The following is a 24871-nucleotide window of genomic DNA, read 5'->3' as shown; positions in this document are numbered from 1 at the left end:
CAAAGATCTATTGTTAAAAATTATTTGAGTCTCTGACTCTTTGCATGGTGAGCTACTTCCTCAACAGCATGACTCTCTAGCCCCAAACTTATCCTACCTATCAAGATCAGGGAAGGGAATGGCCCTCATTAGAGGTAATGGGGATCAACACTGGCCTCTCTTCCCACAGCATCCAGAGGCATGAAAGAGAAGCTGCTACAAGAGGCCCTGCTACAGGAACTTTAACAAATAAAAACTATCTCTTGGCTACCTGAGTTACTGGGCTCCTGCTGTCTGGCTCCAGGGTACCTATGTAACAAGGAGCCCCCAGGATGATTACTACTCAGTCAAAAGACAAGCCAAGGTTTTCCTAAACTGAGCATTCAGTTAGCAACTACTTAAATGGCAAGCCCCCCAAAACCTTCACATTTGTATCTCCTATTGCATTACTCTGAGCCAACAATCTTAGTACTACAAAGCAGAAATTAGCAGGTATGAAACACTGCCTATGTCACTGATGAGACTCAGGCCTTAGGCTGAAGCCCCGCCCCCCCCGCCCCCCCCCCAAAAGGTCTAGCTGAGCTGACTCAAGAGTAAGGGTAACAGATAAATAACAAGGGGGAAATTCCTTTTGTGTAAGCACTATAGCTAATAAGTAGAAAGGGAATGGAAACAGTACCCTTTTTGTAAATTCCTAATAATATAATGGATCTAGATGATAATTATCAATGGCCACTGCTAGCAAAATATAGGAGAGACCTGACATCATCTGCCTTCTGACAGCTGTATACTGCATCAATCATTAAGTATTCTTCCCCAGCTCCCCAAACCAAACCAGAATCAGATCAAGCCCCCAGTTGACAGAAACTACAGAGGTCATAAAAACATGTTAAATAACTTCTCAGGAAAGCAATCGGTAAAACCCAGAATGTAGGAAAGCCTACAAGGATAAACAACTCAGTTTACGATTCAATTTCCTCAACAAATAAAATGCAAAAAGGAAAACAAGAGGATGAGAAAGCCTACATTAAAAGAAACTTACAAGTAGGGTGACCAGACATCCTAATTTGTCCATGATAATCCAGGTTTATGCCTGTTATCCCAAGTATAATTTTTAATAGAGTCCCCTTTCATTATCAAAAAAGTTTCTTAATTTAGACAATAAATTATATTGTAATCCTGCTTAAGAGACATATGAAATGGCTAAACGATATGGACTGACATAGTTTGAATACTGATTCCAAAAAACTAACTGTGAAAAGGCTTATGGGATATTTAATGAAATTGATAAATTATTATTAATTGTTTTAGAGGTGACAATGGAAACTAAAATATTTACAAGAAGTCTGAAATTTACTTTAAAACAATGAGGGTGAGAGAGAAACAGATGGGGATGTAGATAATAATGACCATGAGTTGATACAACTACTCTCTCTAATTTGGAATGTTTTTGAGATTTTCCAGAATATAATGCTTAAAACAGAGAGTAAGTTTTTCAGTAAAAAAAAAAAAAAAAAAAAAAAAAAATTTCCCTAGTCCTAGAAACTTTTAGCTTCCTGCTTTTCATCCAACAGCAAGCCTTTGGCATTGCCAATTAGAACTGTTTATTCAGTCATCTGAAGCCAGGATCTATGAAAAATTCTCTGCCAGACAAATGTCCTGAGATTAAATCACAGTTAGTATTCTTCACATTTTACCTTTCCATTAAAACAAACAAACAAACAAAAACTTTCCTTTCTCTAAGAGGAGAATCACATCTTTTAAAGATAGATACTCTCAAGTTGTTCCTTCCCTTCCAAAGGAGGAGAGGAAAAATGAAACCCCTTGAAACTATTTCTGTGAACTTTTCTCATTGCCAAGAATAGACCCTTTAAAATAATGTATTTCAGAGTGTTTCTCATTTTAGTCTATGCCCTAATGCACCCCAACAGGCCAGTTTTCAGCAGCAACAATTAGTCACACTGCGTGAGAGGGCGGGAGGGCACCCAGCTGCCACTGACTTATCTTACGCAGTAATGAAGCTTCCACAGGCAGGACATAATGATGAGTGAGACCTAGAGCTATCCACGGAAAAATAAGAATATGAGAAAACTTAGAGAGGCAAAAAGAAAATTAACAAAAGCAAAATAAAGTGTTAGAATCGGCAATATGTGAAATTTGCAACATAGCCAGCAGCAAAATAACTATTATAACAGCCTGGGTAGTAGTCTAAAAAATTTTACACTTAATCCTTATAGCAACCCTTGAAATACTATTACTATCTCTATTTAAATGATTTAGAAAATTGAGGCAGAAAGAAGTGAAATAATTTGCCTACAACAGGGCCAGGATAAGAACAAGTTCTTAAGACGTTCCTCTTTTAGAATTACTCTGAATAGCAGTTGTTTAAAAAAGAAAGACAAGAAAAGCAGGTGTTGGTAAAATGAAAATAACACTTTCTCTCTGGCAGGAAACAATCTTGACACTACCAAAAAGGGATTTCAAAGGCTGCCTGGTTTCAGAAGAGGCCCAAAGGAACACCTGTCCTTTGCCATAAAAGTCTGCAGAAAGCTTTTCATACATGTGACAGAGAAGGGACAGGAGAGCTGAATTAGTACTAGCTGCAAATTTCAATGAACTTCTTGTTGCTGAAGATGTTCAAGCACAGGCTAAGTAGCTTTTTGCTAGATACTGTATTAAAGGAAATCTCCTATGCAGAAGGGAATGGGCCAGAGCTAGGACCCTTCCAATACAGACATCACTCAAAAGGATTTCTTACTGCAAATCCTGCCACTTTAGGTCCTAAGAAGTCTATGGCAATTCAAAACTGATTCAAAACCCGAGCCATTCTACGTTCTAGAGAGTTGCCAGCACCAAATTTATATCCCCAGGAGGCCTAAAGCCAGGCCAGTGAATTGCTAGACATAGCTTCCCCCTCTTTCTTCAGGGACACCAGTTACATCACAGGCCATGCTTAGCACTCCTTCAAGCAGGGTATGCCAACAAGACAACACCCATGTCTGAGTGCTGATCGATAAATAGGAATGACATTCTTAGAAGACATACAAGTTAACTAACAGAGGAAAATAACGCAACCCAAATCACAATCATATTTACTAGGCCTCTTACAGTTGATTATACAGGTGAGATAATAGAGAAACACACACACACACACACCCCCCCAGGGATCCTAAAACCCTTATCAATTCATAAGTGATAAGAGCAGAGTAGTGGCAGCATCTTTTTTTTCACTGAGGGCTCCTAAATGGCTCTTGGATGGGGACTGGTCACTAGAAAGAACATGGTATCATTAGAAGCTTGGAATTTTCAGCACTCCCCTCCCATCCTCCAGAGAAGAGACAGGGGGTAGAAACAGTTAGTACAGAATCATGCCTATATGAAGAAGCCTCTATAAAATCTCAACAGTACAGGGTTAATGAACACACCCATATGTGGAGAATGACGCACTTTAACTCCACGGGACAGAAGCTCCAGACCTCGGGACCCTCCCAGACCTTGGCCTATGTATCTCTTCATCTGGCTATTCATCTGTATCCTTTATCATATCTTTTAATAAACTGGTGAATGTAAGGAAGTGTTTTCCTGAGTTCTGTGAGCTGCTCTAGCAAATTAATCGAACCTGAGAAGGGGGTTGTGGGAACCTCTTATTTGTAGTCAAATCAGGCAGAAGTTGTGGGTAACCTGGGGTGTAGTACTTGTGACTGGGAGCAGTTCTGTGGGACTGAGCCCTTACCCTGTTGGATTTGGTGCTAACTCCAGGTAGACAGTGATAGAATTGAGCTAAATTGTAGGATACCCCGCTGGTGTCATAGAGAATTGCTTGGTCTGAGGTAAAACCTCCACTCATTTGGTGCTCACAGCTGTCAGAAGTGAAGTGTTCTACGTGAATAGTAAAGGAGACACAAAGTAGGGAAGAACTGGCTTTTTCCCTATATAGAAGGAGGAAAACTGAGGTTTTTTTGTTTTCAACACAATACCTATTCAAGACACTAAGAGCTGGCATCGAGGCCAGTCTATGTAATAGCCCCATCACTTCTCATCAAGGAACAAACAGAAATGTAGCACTGAGTTAGACTGGGTATCATTTAAAATTGTCTTGATTGTCCCTCAAATTATTATGGGCAACAATGTGTAAGGTCTTAAGCACATTACTAAGATGCAGTTAAAGGGTTAAGATTTTGAGCAGGGCCAGTTCTAACTACCATGTAAAGGGACACTGTTTTCGGAGAATGCAGCCAGAAGCCTAATAGCTGTATTAATTTCTTAGGGCTGCCATAACAAAGTACCATAGACTGGGTGGCTTAAACAACAAACATTCATTTTCTCACAGTTCTGGAGGCTAGACGGTGTCTACAAGGTTAATTTCTTCTGAGGCTTCACTCCCTGACTTGTAATAGCTGCTTTCTCCCTCTATGTCTATATCCTAATCCTCACTTCTTATAAGGACACCAGTCATATTGGATTATGGTGCACCCCAAAGACCTTGTTTAACTTTAATTACCTCTGCAAAGACCTTATCTCCAAATGCAATCACATTCTTTCTAAGTACTTGGGGTCAGGACTTAAATGTATGAATTTTAGGGGTACACAATTCAGCCATGATAACAGTTATACTCTGTGGGGATAAAAGACATCCAAATAAGGCTACTGAAAGGTGGCAGTGCATGTACCTTAGTTTCCTCTCTTCTGAGTCTATTTTCAAATAAAGGTCAAGTTCACTACTGCCAGTGGCTCTCAATTTTTAGTTCTTCACTTATTCACTGAAATCATTTCTCTCTTCTTTCCACTTGCAATTTGCTCAATTGCTTAATAATGGCAATGTTAAATAGGCACATGTACGTGGTAAGGATTTTGTAGAATTCAGGTTCACTGTTGTGTTCACTAGGCACTGATTCTGTTCTAGACTCTGAATGTAACTGCAGAGAACAAAGTGAAGTTAGTGGATGACAACAATGAGCAGGGGTAAAAGATAAAATGAAATGTCATAAGCCTAAAAGAATAGAGATTTTTGAAAAAAGATATAAAGGTAATGGCCTAGAAGTAACAATGGGCTGTGAAATACCAATTCTTAACCCCAGTATAAGGGGATTTATTACAGAATGTTATGAATATGTCACCTGGGAAAAGAGAAGATGTGGGGCTGCAAAATTATTCAGGTTCAGAAAATACTACACTATATAAAGGAGTATCTTAGATGGAGAAGCAGAATAGTATAGTTGTTAAGAATATATCTGAAGCCAGACTACCTGGGTTTCAATCCCAGTTCTGCCACTCCCAACTGTGTTGTTTTGAGTAATTTATTTAATCTCTGTGCCTTGGCTTCTTCATCTACAAAATGAGCATTATAATACTACCTACCTCACAGAACTGGTGTGAGAACTGAATGATCTACAAATTTTTAAATGCTTAGAATGGTAGCTGGGAGGTATTAAGTCCTCAGAGTTTATTCATTTATTAACTAAATACTCCATAGCACATGTTTCAACAGAAACATTACAGCAGAGTGGTTAAAAGCAAAGACATTGGAGTAGGATTCTGTGGGGCTGAATGCCAGTCTCTACTGCTTATAAATAACTTCCTTAACCTCTCTGTACCACAGTGTCTTCGGCGATAAAACAGATGTACTTGGACTACCTATTTTATCACTTAAATGAACTTGTATTGCCATCTTATCAGAGTTTGTTGAGGATTAATTTCAACACATACAAACTACTTAGAAAAATGCTTAGTATACAGTAAATTCTCAGCAAATATTACCTATTCTTATTCTTATTGTTTCATTTCTCGACTTTTCTTGACTAAGCAAGGTAAAACAGAGTCTGTCTTTCTCCTACTAAGTTTATCTAACATGTGAATCAGTCACCAATATTCCCAGTCTTCACTTCTGATGGTAGAAGCGTGATCTCAAAATATTAGGTAGATTGGATTTCTGTCTCTTGCCATGATGGAGGAACAGAGACCAGATTTACCCTTGTGCCTTAAAAACTGAAGAAAAAAAAAAAAACTGACCCAAAGTAAGTTGTAAGATTCCCCCAGCTTATCACCTAGAGAACAGCTCTAGGATGCAACACGGGAAGTGGGTACCTCATAAGAACTCAGCAGTCTCCCTGAGTTGAAGGGACAGAATTAAGAATTTGGGAAGGCTAAGGTCACTCGAATTTGGAAGGCAGAGTTCCGCAGAGGAGAGAGAACTTGGCAGTGGGTTCCTCTCAAGTTTTCAGCTGAGTACCTATCAGTGCATGTGGGTAGGAAACTATTCAAGAAAATTAGCAGGTGGTACACTCCCCAGAGCTCATCCAACGTCAAGAATAGATCATATTCCCACTAGCCTGAGTGGAAAAAAACACTAATGCATGGGCATTGAGTACTCAGAAAGTATTGCTTCAGTATTAAGGAAAAATTAGCCCCAGAGGCTGCTCTGGGCTCACTAACAAAGTCTAAAAGTAATCCCTGAAAGGATCAAACTATTCCCAAACAATTTAACTGTATCCCAGAACAAAATTTAAGGAGCTTTAAAGAAATACAAACTTATCGAGCAAACAACAAAGTAAAATCGTCTTGCTATATCACTTGCCAGATACAAAAGAATGGAATGAAACACTAATAGAGTGGCCAGGCATGTAACCAAGTCTAGGAGAGAAAAAAATATGAAATTTAACAAACATTCAACCCAAAGCTGCAAGACGCTGCTTCACGTTGCCCTAAGACCACAGGTTTAAGAGATAGTACTTGAATCCGTGTGCCAAGACAGGGCACACCTTAGGCTGTGGTGCTACCCAACTTATAATCTCTCAGCCTCATACCAAGGTCCCGTACCTCTGGAAGGGGTGACCTCAGGAGAAGTCAGCCTCTAACGCTGTCCTATGTCATTATAACACTGCCCTAAATTGACTGTGAAATTTGAGCTCCTATATCAAATAATGTCATAGAAGTCTGTGTAATAAGCTGTGCTTCTACTTTAATTTTTAGTTTTCCAAGTTACTTTTTTCTTCTAATGAAAAGCTTAACAAATACCTATTGATCAATCACACTTTCCTTCTTGAAAAATTTTTTCAGTTGGCTTCTGTACCTCTGTGTTGGTTCTTGTCCGTTCTGAAGGGCTGCTCTTCTTCAGCCTCTCCTTTGCTAGTTCCTCATTTCTCCAACCTTTTAACGTCAGATGTGCCATGGCTCAAAATTGATATTTTTTCATTCTCTATCAATAGTCATTCACTGCAGGATTTCATAAATCTAATGATTTATTTCACTTACACATTGACAACTCCTAATTATGTATATCTCTAGCCCAGACCTCACATATCTATAACTCAATGTCTAATTAGCTACCACTTGCCATTTTCCAGTCTCAGTTCATGGTAATTCCAACTTTCTAATTGTTCAGCCCTAAATCTTCAGTTATCTTTTTCTCAAACTCTGCATCTAATCTCATCGACGAATCCTGTCCATTCTCCCTTCAAAATACATCCCCAAATCTGATCACTTCTTACCACCTGTAACCACCATGGATTCAAACAACTATTGTCCCTTACCTAGATTATATCAGTAGCCTTCTACCTATAGCTAGTAATCCTGTTGATCAAAGTCAGATCATGACTTCTTCTGCTTTAAATTCTTTAAAGGTTTCTCATCTTGCTCAGCATAAAAACAAAAATCCTTATAATGACTTTAAAGTGCTACTCCATCTGGCTCCCCTCTACATCTCAGACTTCATTTCCCACCTATTACCTCCTAACTTATTCCATATCAGCTTCACTGAAGTAAGCTCTTAGATCAGGCCTTTGGCAGTTACCTTTGCCTCTGTGAGAAACACTCTTCTTTCAGATACCTCTGTTCTGGCTCCATGACTTCCTTCAGATCTTTGCTCGTATGTCGACTTATCATTGAGGACCTCCTTTACCATCTTATATAAAATGACAACCTTTCTTCCTTTATTCTACTATATTTTCTCAGTATCACTTATCTCTAGCTGTTACGTATTTACTCATTAACTTGTTGACCCCTCCACTAGAATCTAAGCTCCCTGAGGACAGGGACTTTTATCTCTTTGTGTTCACCATTTTGTCCTACATACCTAAAACAGTGCCCAGCACACAGCATACACTCAAGTACTGTTATTTTCAGCAATCTGAACAAATCATTTAAACTGTTTTGGAATCAAATTTTCCTGGTGTGTAAAATGGGGCGTTTGAACTATTTAACCTTAGAGAGCTCTAGCATTCTGTCATGTTATGCCTCTCCTGTGGAGTGGCTGCAGTCAGGATGGGCACACAACTATCTACTAATAGATGTCCTACTTTCTCCTGATGTAGCAGCAATCTGTAAAATTCCTTTTACACTTCTCTATGACAGGGCCATGACTTTTACTCAGTTTCTCCCCATTATTAAGGAGAAAGGTTTAGATTTTACCTATTAGGCCAGAAGCAAGCACCCAGACCCACGATCACACCACAGCAGGTTTCCTTACCTCCACTGCAGTGGGCGGCTGGAACAGGGGCTGCCAGGACTGCTATGGGCTTGTGGGTTCAGGAAAAAGGCAAGAGGAGAAGCAGCCAGAGCACAATCAGCACTATATGGGACTTTAATGAGGGATAGGGCTGGAGCCGATGTGGGTGAAAAGAAGTGCTGGTTTACTTCAGATCCTCGGCAAAGAGTAGAGATTCTGACAAGGTATCATAGTAGAAAAGGCAAGGTCAGTGATCATTCTTAACCAAAAAGACACATCGTCGAAGTGGGTTAATTTAGGCAACAGGATTAAGAAAAGTAAGTGGTCAAAAATCTTTCTCAAATATCGTATCTCAGTACCAACGCTGGTACATAATGACCATTGAGACCAAAACTTAATCCACAGAGTTTAAATCAAAAAGTTAAGTATTGGGTATTCAAAGTATTTAGAATTGGCTTCTGGGAAAATACTGCACATTTACTACAACTTATCAAAGAGCAAGCAATAAGTAATATTTTGTGTTCAATGACTAAAACTTTCTAGAAAAATGTTTCTGTCCATAAAAACATTCTCAATAGTTTATAAATTGTTAGATTATATCTATAATAACACTAATTTATTTAGTTAACTTTTACCGAATGAGTATACCAAATAATGTTACTTAACTTTGTATAATAAATTTTACTTCTATTTAAACTTTAGTTTTCCAGATTACTTTTTTCCCCCTAAAAACAATCTAACCATCTTAATGTGTTAAGTACTAATGAAGATTATTAATAAGATCATTAGATTGAAGACAGATAGATAGCAAATATAGATTTCTATTTTGTTGATGATTGATATGTCACAGATGATGAAAATAACTGACAAGTCCACAGCATTTAATGTACAACAGTAGTGGCATGGCTTTCTATACAAATATCATATTAAACTACAATATTTTGTTTCCGAGATTTAAAAAAAAATGTGTAAGCACCTGATCTTTTTAAAATCTTAGTTTCCTGTATTGTTGTTACTGACTGTTCAGATATGGCTATGTGACATTCTACTCATGTTTAATTACATATATTTAAAGGAAATCTTCACCACCCTACATATTATCCCTCTAGCTGGCTTCAGCATATTTCTTAGAAGAGCACACAATATGAGAACATAACAGGACAGGAAAGCAGAGGGCAGAGAACTATTTGAAATACAGGTGTGCCCAAATTTCCATAAATTTAACATATTTTTTTTAAATTATAAGAAGTAAAAATAGTAATTTCTGATTAATTTCTCAGAAAATTTTCACTTTTCTAAAGAGCTATTTCAAAAGTAAAAGCTATCATAAAAGTTACTGTATTAGAGCTAATGCAGTAAGACATTAAGTTCTTGTTAACATTGCTTATACAAAATTTTGGAGACTTAAATCTTATCACATAAAATGAGGCTTCAGCCATTTTGATGAATATTTCATTAGGATTATAAAAATCTATAAAAACCAAATCTCATTCTCCTTTTGTTCCCAATTACCACTCTGTAATCTGGTTATACATTGGGACTAGAGTCTAGGAAAGTATTGTTTGAAAAAGTTATAGTAATTTGTAAACTATTTATTAGCTCCTCATAGAAAATTTTCTTAATCTAAATTCAGAGTCACTAAAACAGATACAATGATTACCAACACCAGTACATGTAGAGCATGATTTCTGACTACTTATGTTTTCTTAAAACTACCAATTCAATTTAAAAATTTCCAATTTTGCTAATTAATCATCTTTACTTTAAATTGCACTTTAATTGATGAAGCTTCTTTACATCTTTAACTTATAGTCTTAATATGAGGATAAACCTTTTTAAAAGTATAGTCGACCCTTAAACAATGTGGGGTTAGGGGCATTAACCCCTGCAGTCAAAAATCCATGTATAACTTTGACTCTCCCTAAATTTAACTACTAATAACCTACTGTTGATTGGAAGGAAGCCTTACCAATAACATAAATAGTGGATTAACACATATTTTGTATATGCATTACATATTGTGTTTTTACTATAAAGTAAGTTAGAGAAAAGAAAACGTTATTAAGAAAATTATAAAGAAAATACATTTATAGCATTTTTTAAAAAAATCGCTGTATAAGTGGACTCATGTAGTTCGAGCCCATGTGGTTCAAGCATCAACTGTATGCCAATCCTTCCAATTATATACTTCAAACAAGTCTGATTTTCCAAGGTCTGGTAGAATCGTTAATTCAATCAATGAGTATCCACTAGCAAAGAAGGGTAACAACCCAAAAGAAGCGCACCGAAGGAGCCTGTCTACTTGAGTACGCCACGCTGTCTCTGGATAAGCACTCAAGTTCAGGGGAAGAAAACGGTACTCCCTCTGCCCTGTGAGTTACAGCAAGGCAGCTGAAGACAGATCACTAAGGTAAAATGGATTTTAGGAAACTTCTTCCCCTGCTTCCCTAATTGCCTGATCAAGTCACTCAGCACCTCTTCATTCAATGAGTCTATGGAGTTCTTAGAAAAGTTACCTTTAAGTGGAAGAAGGGTTCTTCCATTTCCCAGCTTTAAAATCCTCACCTAAGTACACTTCTGTATTAGCCAACACAGAAATAAAATTCAGGTCACACCTTAAAGAACTCAGGCTTAGGTAGATCTGAGGTCCTGAGCTGGCAGGCCAGGAGCAGAAATACAATACCCTTTCTAGTCAAAGAAAGAGGTGCTTTCATTTCCATTTTTTTCTCATATTTATGGGGCTTGTATATGCAACTTTGACACTAACTTTAAACATCTGCTTTCAAGGCAGGAAAAAAAAACAATCCCTCTTTGTTGTTAATCCAGTTCCCCAAGTATCTATGAACCCCTAAAATAACATCTAATTCAATTTTCAGAATTAGAAACCCCATCTGTCCCTGCCAGCAACCACTGTTTTGACCTTGAATTTATGAAGCCAGCTCAGCCCTCTTCCTGACAGACATCTCAAAAGTAAAGTCTTTATCCAAGTAAATGAAAGTGTGTTAATTGTCATTAGTTCTTTTCCTGACAACTGCCAGTTTCCACTCAGAGACCCCAGCCTCCTTACTGAATCCGCAGGCATGGTGCTCCCAGTCTCTCTCTCCTCCGTTTCATCATTTTCCTGGCTACTCAAACTTTTGCCCTCTTACACTGGAGTCTTGGCAGGAAGTTCTCTCACACAAGGGTTATGCAGTCTAAAAGCCAAAGGAAACTTACAAAGACTTTGCAAACTTAAGAGAAAAATTAAAGCACTTCTCTTCAAAAACATGATTTTCAGTCCCCACCCATCCCCCTTACGCAAAGACCTAAGAGCCAGGAGGCAGCAGTGAGAGAGTGAGGAGTCCCAGATCCCAAATGAATCAGCTGTCCTCTGATCTGCCTGACATCATTCACACTCAGCCTGTAACAAATCAGAGCGCCAGAGAGCACCTTGTTTCTCCTCAGTGACAAGCACCAAACTCCCTCCCCCCGAGTCAATTGCAACTTCCAAGCCTGACGCCTGACAGCAGTGAACACTCTGGCAGAAAGTGTACATACCAACTTGAAAACTCACCCTGTGACAGAAATACTATTAACTCAGAAGGCGTGGGCCAGAATAGAACAGCTGTTGCAGTGGGCCGGGGATTGGAAGGCAGTATATTAAGGATCCCAAATCGTTAAATTAATGAGCTACAGACATATGGGCATTTCTGAAACATTATACACTCTCAAACCCAGGCTTGTGGAAGATGACAGAGCCTTAATGTTAGGGCTTAAAGCACTGTCATTATGCAAATTCTTAATTCGATTAATCAATTTAAGTAAATTCTATACCCCTTCTTTAGACAAAGTTCAGCACCATTTTTTATTCAATTTCTACTACTCTCTAATCACTTGAATAACCTTGTGGTGAGAAAAGCCATAAGGAAAGGTAAGAAAATAAACCCAGAAACTAGTTTTATTTCATTAACTATTAATGAAATCATTTATATGGCAGATGTTATACAAGACATTGAGGTAAGCTGCAGAGGGACTCTAAGGGTAAGCTACTGAACTTTTGTATGCTTTGGTTTCTCCATCTGTAGAATGAAAATAATTAAGGTACTTAATATATAGGTTTTGGTGAAGATTAAATGTGAAATAAAAAAGTGCCTAAAACAGTGGAAGTGCTATAGAATTGTTAGTTGTTATTATAGGTCTTGTCCTCCAGGACCTAGCTTCCAATCTAAAGGAGGAGATAAGCCCAAACGCATAAGAAACCATCTGACAAAATACAGCCTGACCTGCAGAGAGCCAAGTTACCAAGTAAACTGTGGAGCTAAACACTGACAGCTAAGGGAGCAAGGAGTAAGCAAAACTCTTGGTCCCCTGCTCCAGAACTCTGATGAGACAGCTCCTCACGTTCATCTAGATGACAAAGTATGTTAAATTGTTTCCCTGGGATAACATTCAAAGGATTAATTCATACTCCAACCAGTGCTTTTTAAACTACAGGTCACAATTTTTCAGTAGTCATGAAATCAATTTAGGAGGTCAGGATCAACATTTTCTTAAAAGGGAAATAGAATGAAATTGAATAGAGAAAAGAAAATACCTAAATGATTCACACATAGTAAGGGTAAGAATTGTTTTGTGAAATTTATGTGTTTGTAACATCTATTACTAAAATTTGTACAAATGCAAACACATGTGATGGGTTACAATGTAAAATCTATGTTATCAAGGATAATGGTCTAAAAAATGTGAAAGCCACTGTTCTAATTACCCACGCAAACTCACCCCACCTACTAGCTACACTTACTTCCTCTCTTCATATACTAACCTCTCACAGCCCCTATTTCAAAACCCCATTCTCTACAAGTCTTAAAATGGAAATGCTCTCTTGAAAAAATCTAACACCTCTCAACAAGTACCAAGTCACACTTTGGGAAAGTCTCATGATGATATTAGGGTCTGTCACAAAGGTCCACATTCCCACAACTAAGAGACTATCCCCTACTGAAGTCTATCCCCATCCTGAGCCAAGGCCATACAGCTAAGGCAGGGCCCAAAGTTTCTACTCAATATTCTCCAATTCTCTAACCCCCAAGACTAGACTACCAAACAACAACAACATATCAGCAACTAATATTTATAAGTACTTATTAAGCGCTCTACACATAATATCCAAGTAGTCCACATCACCGCCCTATGATAGACATGCTATTATTATTCCCATTATTTTTTAAAAATCTGTCTTTCAACTGAATTGAATTGAAGTAACCTCTAGAATCAATGTTATAAACCACTGTGCTATAATACCTTTCGGTAAGAGATTCTGACAACAGCAGCAAATGGATTTCTCTATAGCCTGCTCTACAATAATAAACTGGCAGAATAGGGAGAACACAGGCTCCTTAAATAATGCTGAAGTTGGAAAATGTTTGATTTTCAGAGAATGAGAGTCATATCTTATGTCCTTGATGTGATCCAAAGAAGATATCACTCTTACTCCCAGGGTTTAACACATCCCCACAGAGAGTACCTTCTTTAAACTTAGTGACATTAGAATCCACTTGTGCCAATGTTCCTGTGGCTTTGGCAGCACTCAACAATTTGCAGTATGAGAAATGAAACATCTAGCTTTTCTTATTCATTCACACAACAACTATTTCTTGCCTGACCTTTAGGGCTAGGCAAGAAAGGCCTCTGCCATGGGCTTCTCACTTTAGAGGTTCTGCAAAATAACACAAATACAAAAATTAAATTCATTAAAGAAATGGGGTGGCCTCTGAAACTTGTCATCTGGCATTCTGCAACATGAAACCCTAAAAATCCATTCCTGTGACTTACAGGAATGTAAGACCCCAGGAAAACACTTGTCCGCATTTTTCTTTACACGTCTTTTTTTAAAAAAGGGCAACCATGTCAGACTGCTGTTTATGGATTGTGAATCTTCCTGAGATTAGAAAATATTTGAACAGCAGAGGGTCTTCATAGTAAGTGAAATGACAAATTAATGAGCCTGTCAAATCCTTCTTCTCAGATAACACGAATATACTACATTTCTTGGCTAATACAAGTATTGCTTTCAAATAGAGCCGAATATCCATTTATTTTTTTTCTTTCTGTCCCAATTCATGGTTCTAAAGATATTTATAATTCAGCTCAGTATTCATAACAGAGATCATGGTAGCTGAGGAACATTTTGCAGAATTAAGGAATTCACATTACTGGTAAGTGGATTTATGTTCAAGGTTAGCCATAACTTATGTCAAGGCTGGAGACCAATTGTTATACTGATAGCTGAACAATGAATGCTAAAATTACAATTTTGTTTTTATAAAAATTTGTACTCAGATGCATCTAGAAATCACAAAAATTTTAAATTTAGTGTATTTATGTCATTTTGAATATTTAAAAAAATAACGTTTTTAAAGCATGAAAAATTTCAGCTTTTTATACTTACTTTATATTTTTGATAAAAATATACTCAAACCTGGTACTTTCTGAATACAATTAATTATATTTTATTTGTAAATCCTATAGATCGTTATAAATGAATACAAGTTGTGATCATGGCAGAAAAATAGGAAAGTAAAGCTTAGGAGAGAAAAGGAAATAGCAAATCTACAAATGAGTTGGTCTGCTTAAAGCTGAGAAAAAAATCTGCTACTGAAAGTGAATGGACTTCACTTGCACATGGAAAGCACACATAAAATTATTAGCACTGAAGAAAAGATTAAATCAACAATAAATAAGCCACAGTATTCAGAGAAGCCAAGTAAATGTCAATAACGAATGTTGGTATGATTTTTCTTAAAATAATATTGTCTACCCAATATTTAGCCAAATTCAAAGATTTCCCCCCCTAAGGTTTAATAATAAAATAATCATGGAAGACAATGGGAAATTTATAGATTAAATGTAAATGATTTTGAAATTTAATACTAAAATAGACGATGAACATGTTTGATAGATAAAAATGAAACAAATGGTCACTGGCAAGGATAAAAATTTAAATAAAATTATTAATTTGGTTATAAATTAAGAGAAACAATCATACCTAGATTTTTAAAAAGGAAATATTACTCAGTTCTATAGATTATAACAGGGACAAAAGTCATGTTAAACAACTAATTTTGTTATACATATTGTTGAGTTAAGAAAATGATGAGGTAGAAATGAAAGAATTTCATTAGCTTTACACTTGATGCAAAAATTATAGGATTTGACTTATGAGAGAACTAAAGGATAAAACTCAACTTTAGGCATCAAGATTGTCAAACTTTCATCTGCAAGTACGACAAAGTTAATGAAACAAAACCAGCCATTCTGCTACAAACCACCATAAAACTAGACAAAATATATGAAGTAACAGTTTTCAGGCACTAGGGAAAGGCAATGCAAGAATCCAAACCCAGAAAGAAGAAAGTCTCAAATGCTGAGACATTCCAATTGTCCCAGCTCTCTACCTGGGAATAATTTTCTTACAGCGGCACAGAGAGCTAGAGTTCAAGCAGAACGCAGCAGTTCTGCTAAACAGAAGAGCCACAAGCTAGAGTTCAGGGCAGCTAATCAAATACGCAGTGCACATGCATCAAGAAAGACCATATACGAGACCAGAAAAGAAGTATCAAGAAATTTCAAAAGGAAATCCTATAAATTATGCTATGCTGTCTGACAACAGAATTAAATTCAAAATCAATTACATTAAAAAAACCTTCAAATTCCCTCAATATTTGAAAATTAAATCACATTCTTCTAAATAATCTATTAGTCAAAGATGAAACAAAAAAGGAAATTTGAAAATATTTTATATTAAATTATAATAAATATAAAACATATCAAACTTTATAGTATATATCAATTTAATCCTCTACATTGAAAACTTAAAAAGCAAATTAAATTCAAAATACAAGAAAAAATAAAAACAGAAATCAGTGAAAAAAAATAACAAAACCAAAAGTTGGTTCTTTAAAAATATTAATAAAATTAATAAAAATCCTAGTGGCACAATCAAGAAGCAAAAAAAAAACACACACACACAAATTACCATTCTTAGGAATAAAGCTGGGCTGTCATGCCAGATCAACAGATAGTAAAAAATGAGATCAGGAACAACTTATACCAATAACTTATATAACAAAAAAGCTCAAATAGCATAACAAAAAGCTTAAAAATGTCTTACTTAAACTGACTTAAGATACAGACAATATGAAATATGCTAAGTGACATAAAAGGACAAATATTGTGTGATTCCACTAATATGAAATACCTAGAATAGACAAATGGATAGAGACAGAAAGTAGAATAGAGTTTCAGAGACTGAGAGAAATGAAGAACAGAGAGTTATTGCTTAAAGGGTACAGAGTTTCTATTTGGGGTGATGAGAAAGTTTTAGAATTAGTGTTGATGGCTATACAATACCGTAAATAAACTAATGCTACTGAATTGTACTTGAAGATGTGTACAATTCGATGCCAAATTTTAATATATGCGTGTATATATTCTAAATCACAATTTTTTAAACTTAAAAAATTAATTCAAAAGGGATGAAGACCCAAACATAAAAGCTAAAGTTATATAACTTCTACAAGAAAACATTGGAGAAAATCTTCATAATCTTGGGTTAGGCAAAGGTTTCTTAGATAGAACATAAAAACTCACAAATCGAACATCAAAATTAAGACTTTCAACAAGCCATAGACTGAAAAAAAATAGTCATAATATATTTGACAAAAAAAAAATCAATACCTGGAATATATAAACAACTCCTAAAAACTCAATTTTTAAAAAACTCAGTTTTTTAAATGGGCAAAAGATTTGAGGACACATTTCACAAAAGAAGATATACAAATGGCCAATAAGGACATGAAAAACATCATTTTTCATTTGGAAATGCAAGTTAAAACCACAATGAGATACCACTACATACCCAAAAAAATGTCTAAAATTAAAAGTCTGACCGTAGCAAGTGTTACTATGGATGTGGGCCAACTAGAATCCTAATATCATTGGTAGGAGTATAAAATGGTACAACCATTTTGGAGATTATGTGGTGGCTATTTACAAACTTAAACATACACTTATCATTTATTATTTGGAGGTGGGGAGCCCCCCAAAAAACAAAAACAAAAACAAAGAAATCTAAGTTTGGCTATTTAGCTCTTTCACTTTTTAAAAATATTTTAGCCGAAAGAATTTCCATGTAACAGAATCATTGAAAGTGACACACTGCGATAAAACATAAGGAAATTAAAACAAGAAAATGGAAAAAGTATTTTTGCATGATGTATTCATGTTCTATTGCATAACAAATTACCATAGCATAGCCACTTAAAACAATAAAACATTATCTCAGAGTTTCTGTGAGTCAAGAATTCAAACACAGCTTAACTTACTAAGTCTCTGCTTAGGGTCTCACAAGGCTGCAATCACGGTGTCACCTGGGTTCCATTCTCAAATGGAGGCTTAGCTGGGAAAGAATCCACTTCTAAGCTCAATGAGGTAGTTGGCAAAATTCATTTCTCTATGGCTGTGGGACTGAGGGCCCTTGCTACTTGATGGATATCAACTGGAAGCTACCCTCAGCTCCTAGAAGCTACTGCAGTTCCTTGCCATATAGGCTTTTCTAACATGGCTGCCTACTCCATCGAATCAGTACGGTATCTATGGTAAGTAAGTCTGCTAACTAGACAAAGTTGCATATACAGTCACAGGAATGATACCCCATTGCTTTTACTATGTCCTGTTGGTTAGAAAAACAAGTCACAAGTACTGCTCACAGTCAGGGGGAGCAAAACTACACAAAAGTATGAACACCAAGAGGAGTAAACTATGGGGGACCCCTTAGAGTATGTTTATCATACATGACTATGAAGAAGATTCACCAACAAATAATCCCAAACTGATTTCTACAGACTAGACTACATTAGGGCCATTACAGATCAAGGTTTAGTCTGAACATACCACTGTGTTTGGTTTTCTTTAAAATATCCCAGCACTGAAAAGATTAAAGAAGATATGAAGACATGTTTTATAGCCCAATTGCTTTAAAAGATGGTGAAATGGCAATATCAGATAGTAATTTATAAAATAACATTAAAATATTGTATAATATCTTCTGTGACAATAATAATTTATCACAAGACTCTGATGTGTGAAATTCATAGTTCATTTCTAAATCTATGTATTAAGATTTTTTTGACAATTCCCATTTCTACTGCTGCAGCAGAACAAATACCCTCTAAATAGAATTTAACTTTTGTTTAATCTAAGAAACAGAATGACTCAAGAAAGTTTATTAGTTTGGTATTGTTGACAAAATAACAAAAAATTTTATTTAACCTAGTATATTCAAAATACCATTTCAATATATATAATCAATATAAAATAATTAACAAGGTATTTTACATTCTTTGCCTTCATTTGAGATAACATAACAAAACTTTTAAGAAAATCTTAATTACAACATAGCGATTTTACTGAAATAAAGCCAAGAGAAGTATGGACATTTTAATAACTTATGAATTGTCTACCCTTAGAAACTTTATTGTCTTTATAATATGGGCACTTTATTGCTTGAACAGATGAACATTTAGAAGGGTGCAGTATTAATTAAATTGTCATCTTTGGCATTTTGCCAACTTTCAATCATATAAACACACAACAGGGGGAAGATGAAATGGGTAAAGGGGATCAAATATATGGTAGTTAAAGGAAACTGGACTTTGGATGGTAATCACACAATAGAATATACAGATGTCAAATTATAATGTTATCTGAAAATTATATAATTGTATTAACCAATGTTACTCCAATAAACTTAATTTAAAAAATGATAACAGGAAAAACTGATAACTGACAAGTTATAACATCTGTCTGGTTCCCTTATTAACGATGAGGTTTTCATTACTCTTTAAATGTTTCATTTCATATCTAGATGAGAGCCATGATTTTATCTATTTTAGAAAATTACCCATTAAACAGTGTTAGAAGTCCCCCACCAAAATGCCCAATGGATTCACCTCACAGAGTCACATGAGAGAGGTGCACCTCATATGTGGGCTGCCCGGGAATGTCTTGGCTTCCAGAGGTAAATCTTAAGTGGTGATCTAAAGTTGGATCCCAGAGGTGAATCTGGAGTTTACTTACTCTCTAATTTTTCTAATTTTAATTTCCTTCTATATAATTGGGTTTTGTTTTAGGTTTGTTTATGGCTGATAAGTTACTCCTATTGGTGGCAGCAATGACTGAGATACTGTTTTCATGATCTGAACACTCCTAGGTATATGCCCAAGAGAAATGAAAACATATTTCCATAAAAAGACTTGTACATGAATAGTCATTGCGGCTTTATTTACAATATCCGAAAACTGGAAACAACCCAAATATCTATCAGACAAGTCATGGTATATTCACACATGGAAATACTGAGCATTAAAATAAACAGGAGTACTGAAATGTGAAAGAAGCCAAATATAAAAGAGTAAGACTGTATGATTTTTCACTTATATGAAATTCTACCACAGGCAAACATAATCTATAGTGCCATAAAGCAGATGGGTGGTTGCCTGAGGCCAAGAGATGGAAGAAGACTTGACTGCAATACCACACAAGAAATATTTTAGGGTAATAAAATGCTTCTACATATTGTGGTGGTAGTTGAGGACTCAAAAAGCTTATTTTTATGGGTTATAACTATCAATAATAACTACTACAAATGGAAACAAAATTTTTTTATTTGCTAAAACAGAGATTAATTCCTCACAGTTCTGGAGGCTGAGGAGTCTTAGAAGATCTGCCAGCAGATTGGTTCCTTGTGAGGGCTCACTTTCTGGGTTGTAGGCAGCTCCCTTCTCATTGTGCCCTCATGGGAGGGAGAATGGCGGGGTGAGGAGAGACTTCTTCCTTTTCTTATAAGGCACTAATCCCATCATTGACACCCCACCCTTACAACCTCATCTAAATCTAATTACTTCCCAAAGGCTCCACTCAAAACACCATCAAAGTGGGGGTAGAGCGCCAACATAGAAACTTTGGGAAGACACATTCAGTCCAAAATACTACTTAACAAATAATCCCCAATGTCTCAAAAATATATTTAACTTTCTTGGTTCAGTTGGTTGACTGTGATTGACTGGATGGTCTGAGACATTTTTAAATGTTTATTTATTAATTTACTTGATAATTATAAATGCAGTGCATGTTAATATCATCTTAGTATTATTATAAAATCAAACCTGACCTTGACAACCTCCTAAGAACTGTCTTCAAGTGTAAATACATTTCAGAAAATGAAAGAAAATAATGAACAAAACTTGAAAAGGGAATTTCGTTTGCCATGGTTAATACTACCATGCCATAAGTCTGAAAAGCTATGAACTGATTAAAATCTTGGCAAAGTTTGTTCAGTTTTGATGGGCCAGTCTCCTTAGTTTACTGTTTATTGCCTTTGCTTACAATAGTAAAGGTTAATCTTTTGGAAAATGAATTTTGTTTGCCATGTTAATACTACCATGCCATGAGTCTGAAAAGCTATGAACTGATTAAAATCTTGGCAAAGTTTGTTCGGTTTTGATGGGCCAGTCTCCTTGGTTTATTGTTTATTGCCTTTGCTTATAATAGTAAAGGTTAATCTTGTTTCCTGTGTAATATGCCCAGACAGCAAATATTTTGTGTTTTACTAGAATGACTTCCTTTGCTTTATGCTGACTTATTTTGTCCTTAATTATTTAAGAAAGCAAACAAAAGTTCCTCATAAAAAAAAGTTGTGGTTATTTAAAAGTGTGTTACCTTCTATTTACTTTTAAATGTTTTATTGTCACCTTGGTAAAGTAACCAGGTATTGTTTCTCGAGCACCAACATTCCTATATTAAGAGTTTCCACTGACAACTCTTTGAAGTTCTGCCTTCTCAAAATCAGATCCTAAATATAGAAAATAGTAAAATAAAACTTTCAGGATATTTTTACTACCTAAAACTACCTTTAAGATATCCCAGAGCATCCCTGGAAAAATCACAAGAATGGTTCTTTCACAATTGTAGAGAAGTGTTAGAAATAATCAGGGTTGATTATTTTACTATTGGTAGGTTTCATGGAAAAAGCTGTCAAATCAGAAAAGATGTTCTGCCTTCCCTAGTTTAAATTTGTACAAGCAAAATGCTATTAATGTAAACAGTCTAGAATTTACATAATTTATGGAAAATTCCTAAAGATTTGTCAATGCCCTTTGTTGTCTATAATGTGCTTCTGTTTATGAGTCCTGATAATGTTTTGCCAGATTTTAGGAAACAGCAGTTTTGTGTTTTCAGTCTTAAGTTCAGTTATTTAAATGCTTACTTGGTAACAACCTTACTACTAAAATTGGAATCTAGCATTTTCTAAGTTAATGCAGTTTTATAAAATACAGATGTCTAGGACTTACTCCACATTCAATGATTCTTTTTACTTTATATCCTTAATATAATCTTGATATGTTCTTGGTCTTTACATTATATCATTAGATTATTATATGTAATATATCAAGATATTTTCCTATGTAAAAATTACGTCCATCCATGTTTTATAAAAGTTATAATTTTCATTCTCTTTTTTGAAAAGAACTACTCTTAAAGATATTTGCTAAAATTTTTTTGAACTGGCTTTATTATTGCTTTGCATGCAACAGAAACAACTTAATCCCCTTGTTAGTTGCATTATTCTGTTATTAACTCTCATCAGAACGTTCACATTTAAAAGTTATCTGTAATAACCTGACCACAACTATTTTAAGTCTTTATCATTTAAAGAGAGATTTTGTTTTACACTAATACTAGTCTGAAGGCTCTGCCATCAACTAGAAGCCAGAGTCTGTGTTCTCAGCAAAGGATTGTCTCAGAGCCCCATGGAAAAGGACTGTAGCAGGTATTTCAAACTACTGACACTTCAAAGAATAGACTCTCGGGTACAGGCTTCTAATGCCATAGCTTAGACAGCTGAACAACTTCCAGACCATTCCAGGAGACTGAGTCAGAATTTCCAGAACTCTTTTTAGTCAAGAAGCAGACTACTAACCTAAGATCCAGTGAAATGAGAATTAATTACACAGGACTGAACAAACTAATGAGGGATGATTGTAGTTGTTTGCAATATTGTCTTAAAGTCTACTTTCTGGATAAAGAAGCCTGTTCTCTTCTTTCTTAAGCTATCTAAACCGTTAACATTTTAGCAGCCTTTGCTGTCATAAATGAAACATGCCTGAGTCATACCTGTTTCTCACTGACTCTCCAGTGAGATTTAAGAAAGTCTTACTGAATTTCCTTACTGAATCTCCTTAAAATACACTTGTGAAAAATGGCTATGCAACCAAAGCTTTGCCTGAAATGTCATATTTGAGAATGATACTTAATCAAGAATAATAAGCCACTTTTAAGGAACTATGGTTGACTTTATGGAGCCAAAACTTACCAACCCTCCCAGAAAAATTGACCTGGTACCTGACTTTTTATAGGGTCCAGACTTAGAAGTGGTAAGGAAAGTCAGTTCCTGGCAAGCCTAGGACCCTTAGGACATTTTGAGGACCTCAATAAGAATACAATTCACCCAAATTTATAAGTACTGCAGATGAAATATAAAAATTTATTAAACTTGGCTTTCTAACCTCAAAATACAAATAATAGAGGCTTTTAAAGTTTAATCTGATATTCTTTATAGAATTTCCAGCAAACTTAAGAAATCCTATATGGTAAATTAATATTATTGCTACCCCTATGTAAATAACCAGGCCAAACATGAGATCAGCCTTGTTTTGTGATCAAGAATATATCTGAGGTTGCTTTAGAACAAAAGGGTGGGGGAGACTGTAAAGAAACTTGGTATAAGTAAAGAAAAAAGAGATAATCTTCTGATAGAAAACTATGTATTGTTGAGAGAATACATTATTTAATTCTAGTCTTTTATTGCCTTTGAGCTATTTTAAACTCTGTAAGTTATAGATAACTTATAGCAATGCAAAATAGTTCTTGTCTATAGATATGCAAATAAATTCTGCATAGCAGAAGTTCAATTGACTTCTCTTCTGCCCACAGAAAAATCAATTTTTTAACCATTTATGAATTTATTTCAACATTTCTTTACTACACACAAATGTGCTTCTTTTACTTCTCTTAACTAGTAGCAACATTTGCCTGATACCCTCAATTAACTCAATTATTATTAAGTAAAATATTTAACATGTTTATTTTGCAAATCAATGGCTTTACAAATTTTTTTCTAATTTGTTATTTTGAAATTATACTTCTCAAATTGAGAGGATATTTTATTCTACATATACAACATATTTTATTTTACAGTTTGTAAGTTTTATTTAAAATTTTTAAATATTTATAACTCCATTTGTATTCTTGTCCCAGGCCACACAAATGTTAGGAACGAGCCTAAGTTATTGCCTGCTATGTGTTAAACTCTATAGTAGGCCCTAGGGACAAAGCATTGTACCATACAACGTGGTACTGACCTCATGACACTTACCATCTGCTAAGGACTGAACTGTGTCCCTGCAAAATTCCTATGTTGAAACCTTGACTCCCAATATGCCTATATTTGAGAAAAGGGTCTTTAGGAGGTAATTATGGTTAAATGTGGTCACAAGAATGGGGACCTACTCCAATAGCACTGGTAGCCTTATAAGAGGAAGAAGATATCCTCTCTCATTTTCTCCCTCTCTTCTTCCCCAACCCCTACACAACCTAAGGAAACGTCATGTGAGCACACAGTGAGAAGGTGAAGAAGGCCCTCTCTAGAAAATGACCATGCTGGCACTTTGATCTTGGACATTGAGCCTCCAAACTGTGAGAAAATAAATTTCTGTTGTTTAAACCACCCAGCCTGTGGTACCCTGTTATGGAAGCCCAAGCCAGACTAAAAAGACTAAACAGACCATCTAATAAGAGAAGACAGACAAATAACTATTTACGATTGTTGTCAGAGCTATGAAGGAAAAGTACAGAATCTCATGAGGATACAATGTGGGAAAGTCAAGTTAGTATAGTGACAGCAAGATACAGGCGAAGTCAGAAAAGCCTATATCATAAGGTAGTGAGATACAAGCTGAGATTTGACAGATAGGAGGTAGGTGCTAACCAGGTATAGGTGGGAGAAAGAACACTCCAGGTACAGGAAACATACTGTGCAAAATAATGTAGACAAAGACAGGAACCAGATTGTGCAGATGGTTTTTTGGGCCATGTCAAGTTTCAGGTGTGATCCTGTAATAAACAATTTACTAAACAAGTTTAAATAAACATCTAATAATCAAATCTGTAGTTTAAAAAGTACCAGTTAGGAAGTTAGTACAGAGGCAAGAGAGCACAATGTCTTGGACTATGTGGACATAACAGTGGTAATAGAAAGAAGTAGAGAGAATTAAGAGAGGTTTGAGAGGTAAAACAGAAAGGAATTGTGGGTGTGAAGAATAGACAGGTAACAAGAATAACTGCTTTCTATCT

The 24871-nt window shown here is 35.7% G+C and overlaps 1 protein-coding gene across 14 annotated transcripts in view; it reads right to left on the bottom strand.

Moving 5' to 3' along the window:
• Positions 1 to 24871, bottom strand: part of MAST2 (microtubule associated serine/threonine kinase 2) — a 168168-nt gene that overhangs the window by 58985 nt on the left and 84312 nt on the right. For 7 of the 14 annotated variants that reach the window (XM_036233328.1, XM_036233329.1, XM_036233330.1 and 4 more), the window contains exon 5: positions 8444 to 8638. The exons of 5 other annotated variants lie outside the window; for them this stretch is intronic. In XM_036233328.1, coding sequence (XP_036089221.1) covers positions 8444 to 8638 — 195 coding nt within the window. Of the gene's footprint in view, positions 1 to 8443; positions 8639 to 11489; positions 14724 to 24871 lie in introns of those variants that run through there. 2 more of the 14 variants (XM_036233355.1, XM_036233359.1) reach the window with 2 other exon arrangements.

The sequence above is a fragment of the Rousettus aegyptiacus genome, unplaced genomic scaffold (assembly GCF_014176215.1).
Source record: "Rousettus aegyptiacus isolate mRouAeg1 unplaced genomic scaffold, mRouAeg1.p scaffold_m13_p_1, whole genome shotgun sequence".
Classification (NCBI taxonomy): domain Eukaryota; kingdom Metazoa; phylum Chordata; class Mammalia; order Chiroptera; family Pteropodidae; genus Rousettus; species Rousettus aegyptiacus.
The sequence above is the reverse complement of the archived record's forward strand: the minus strand, read 5'-3'. Positions and strand labels throughout refer to the sequence as shown.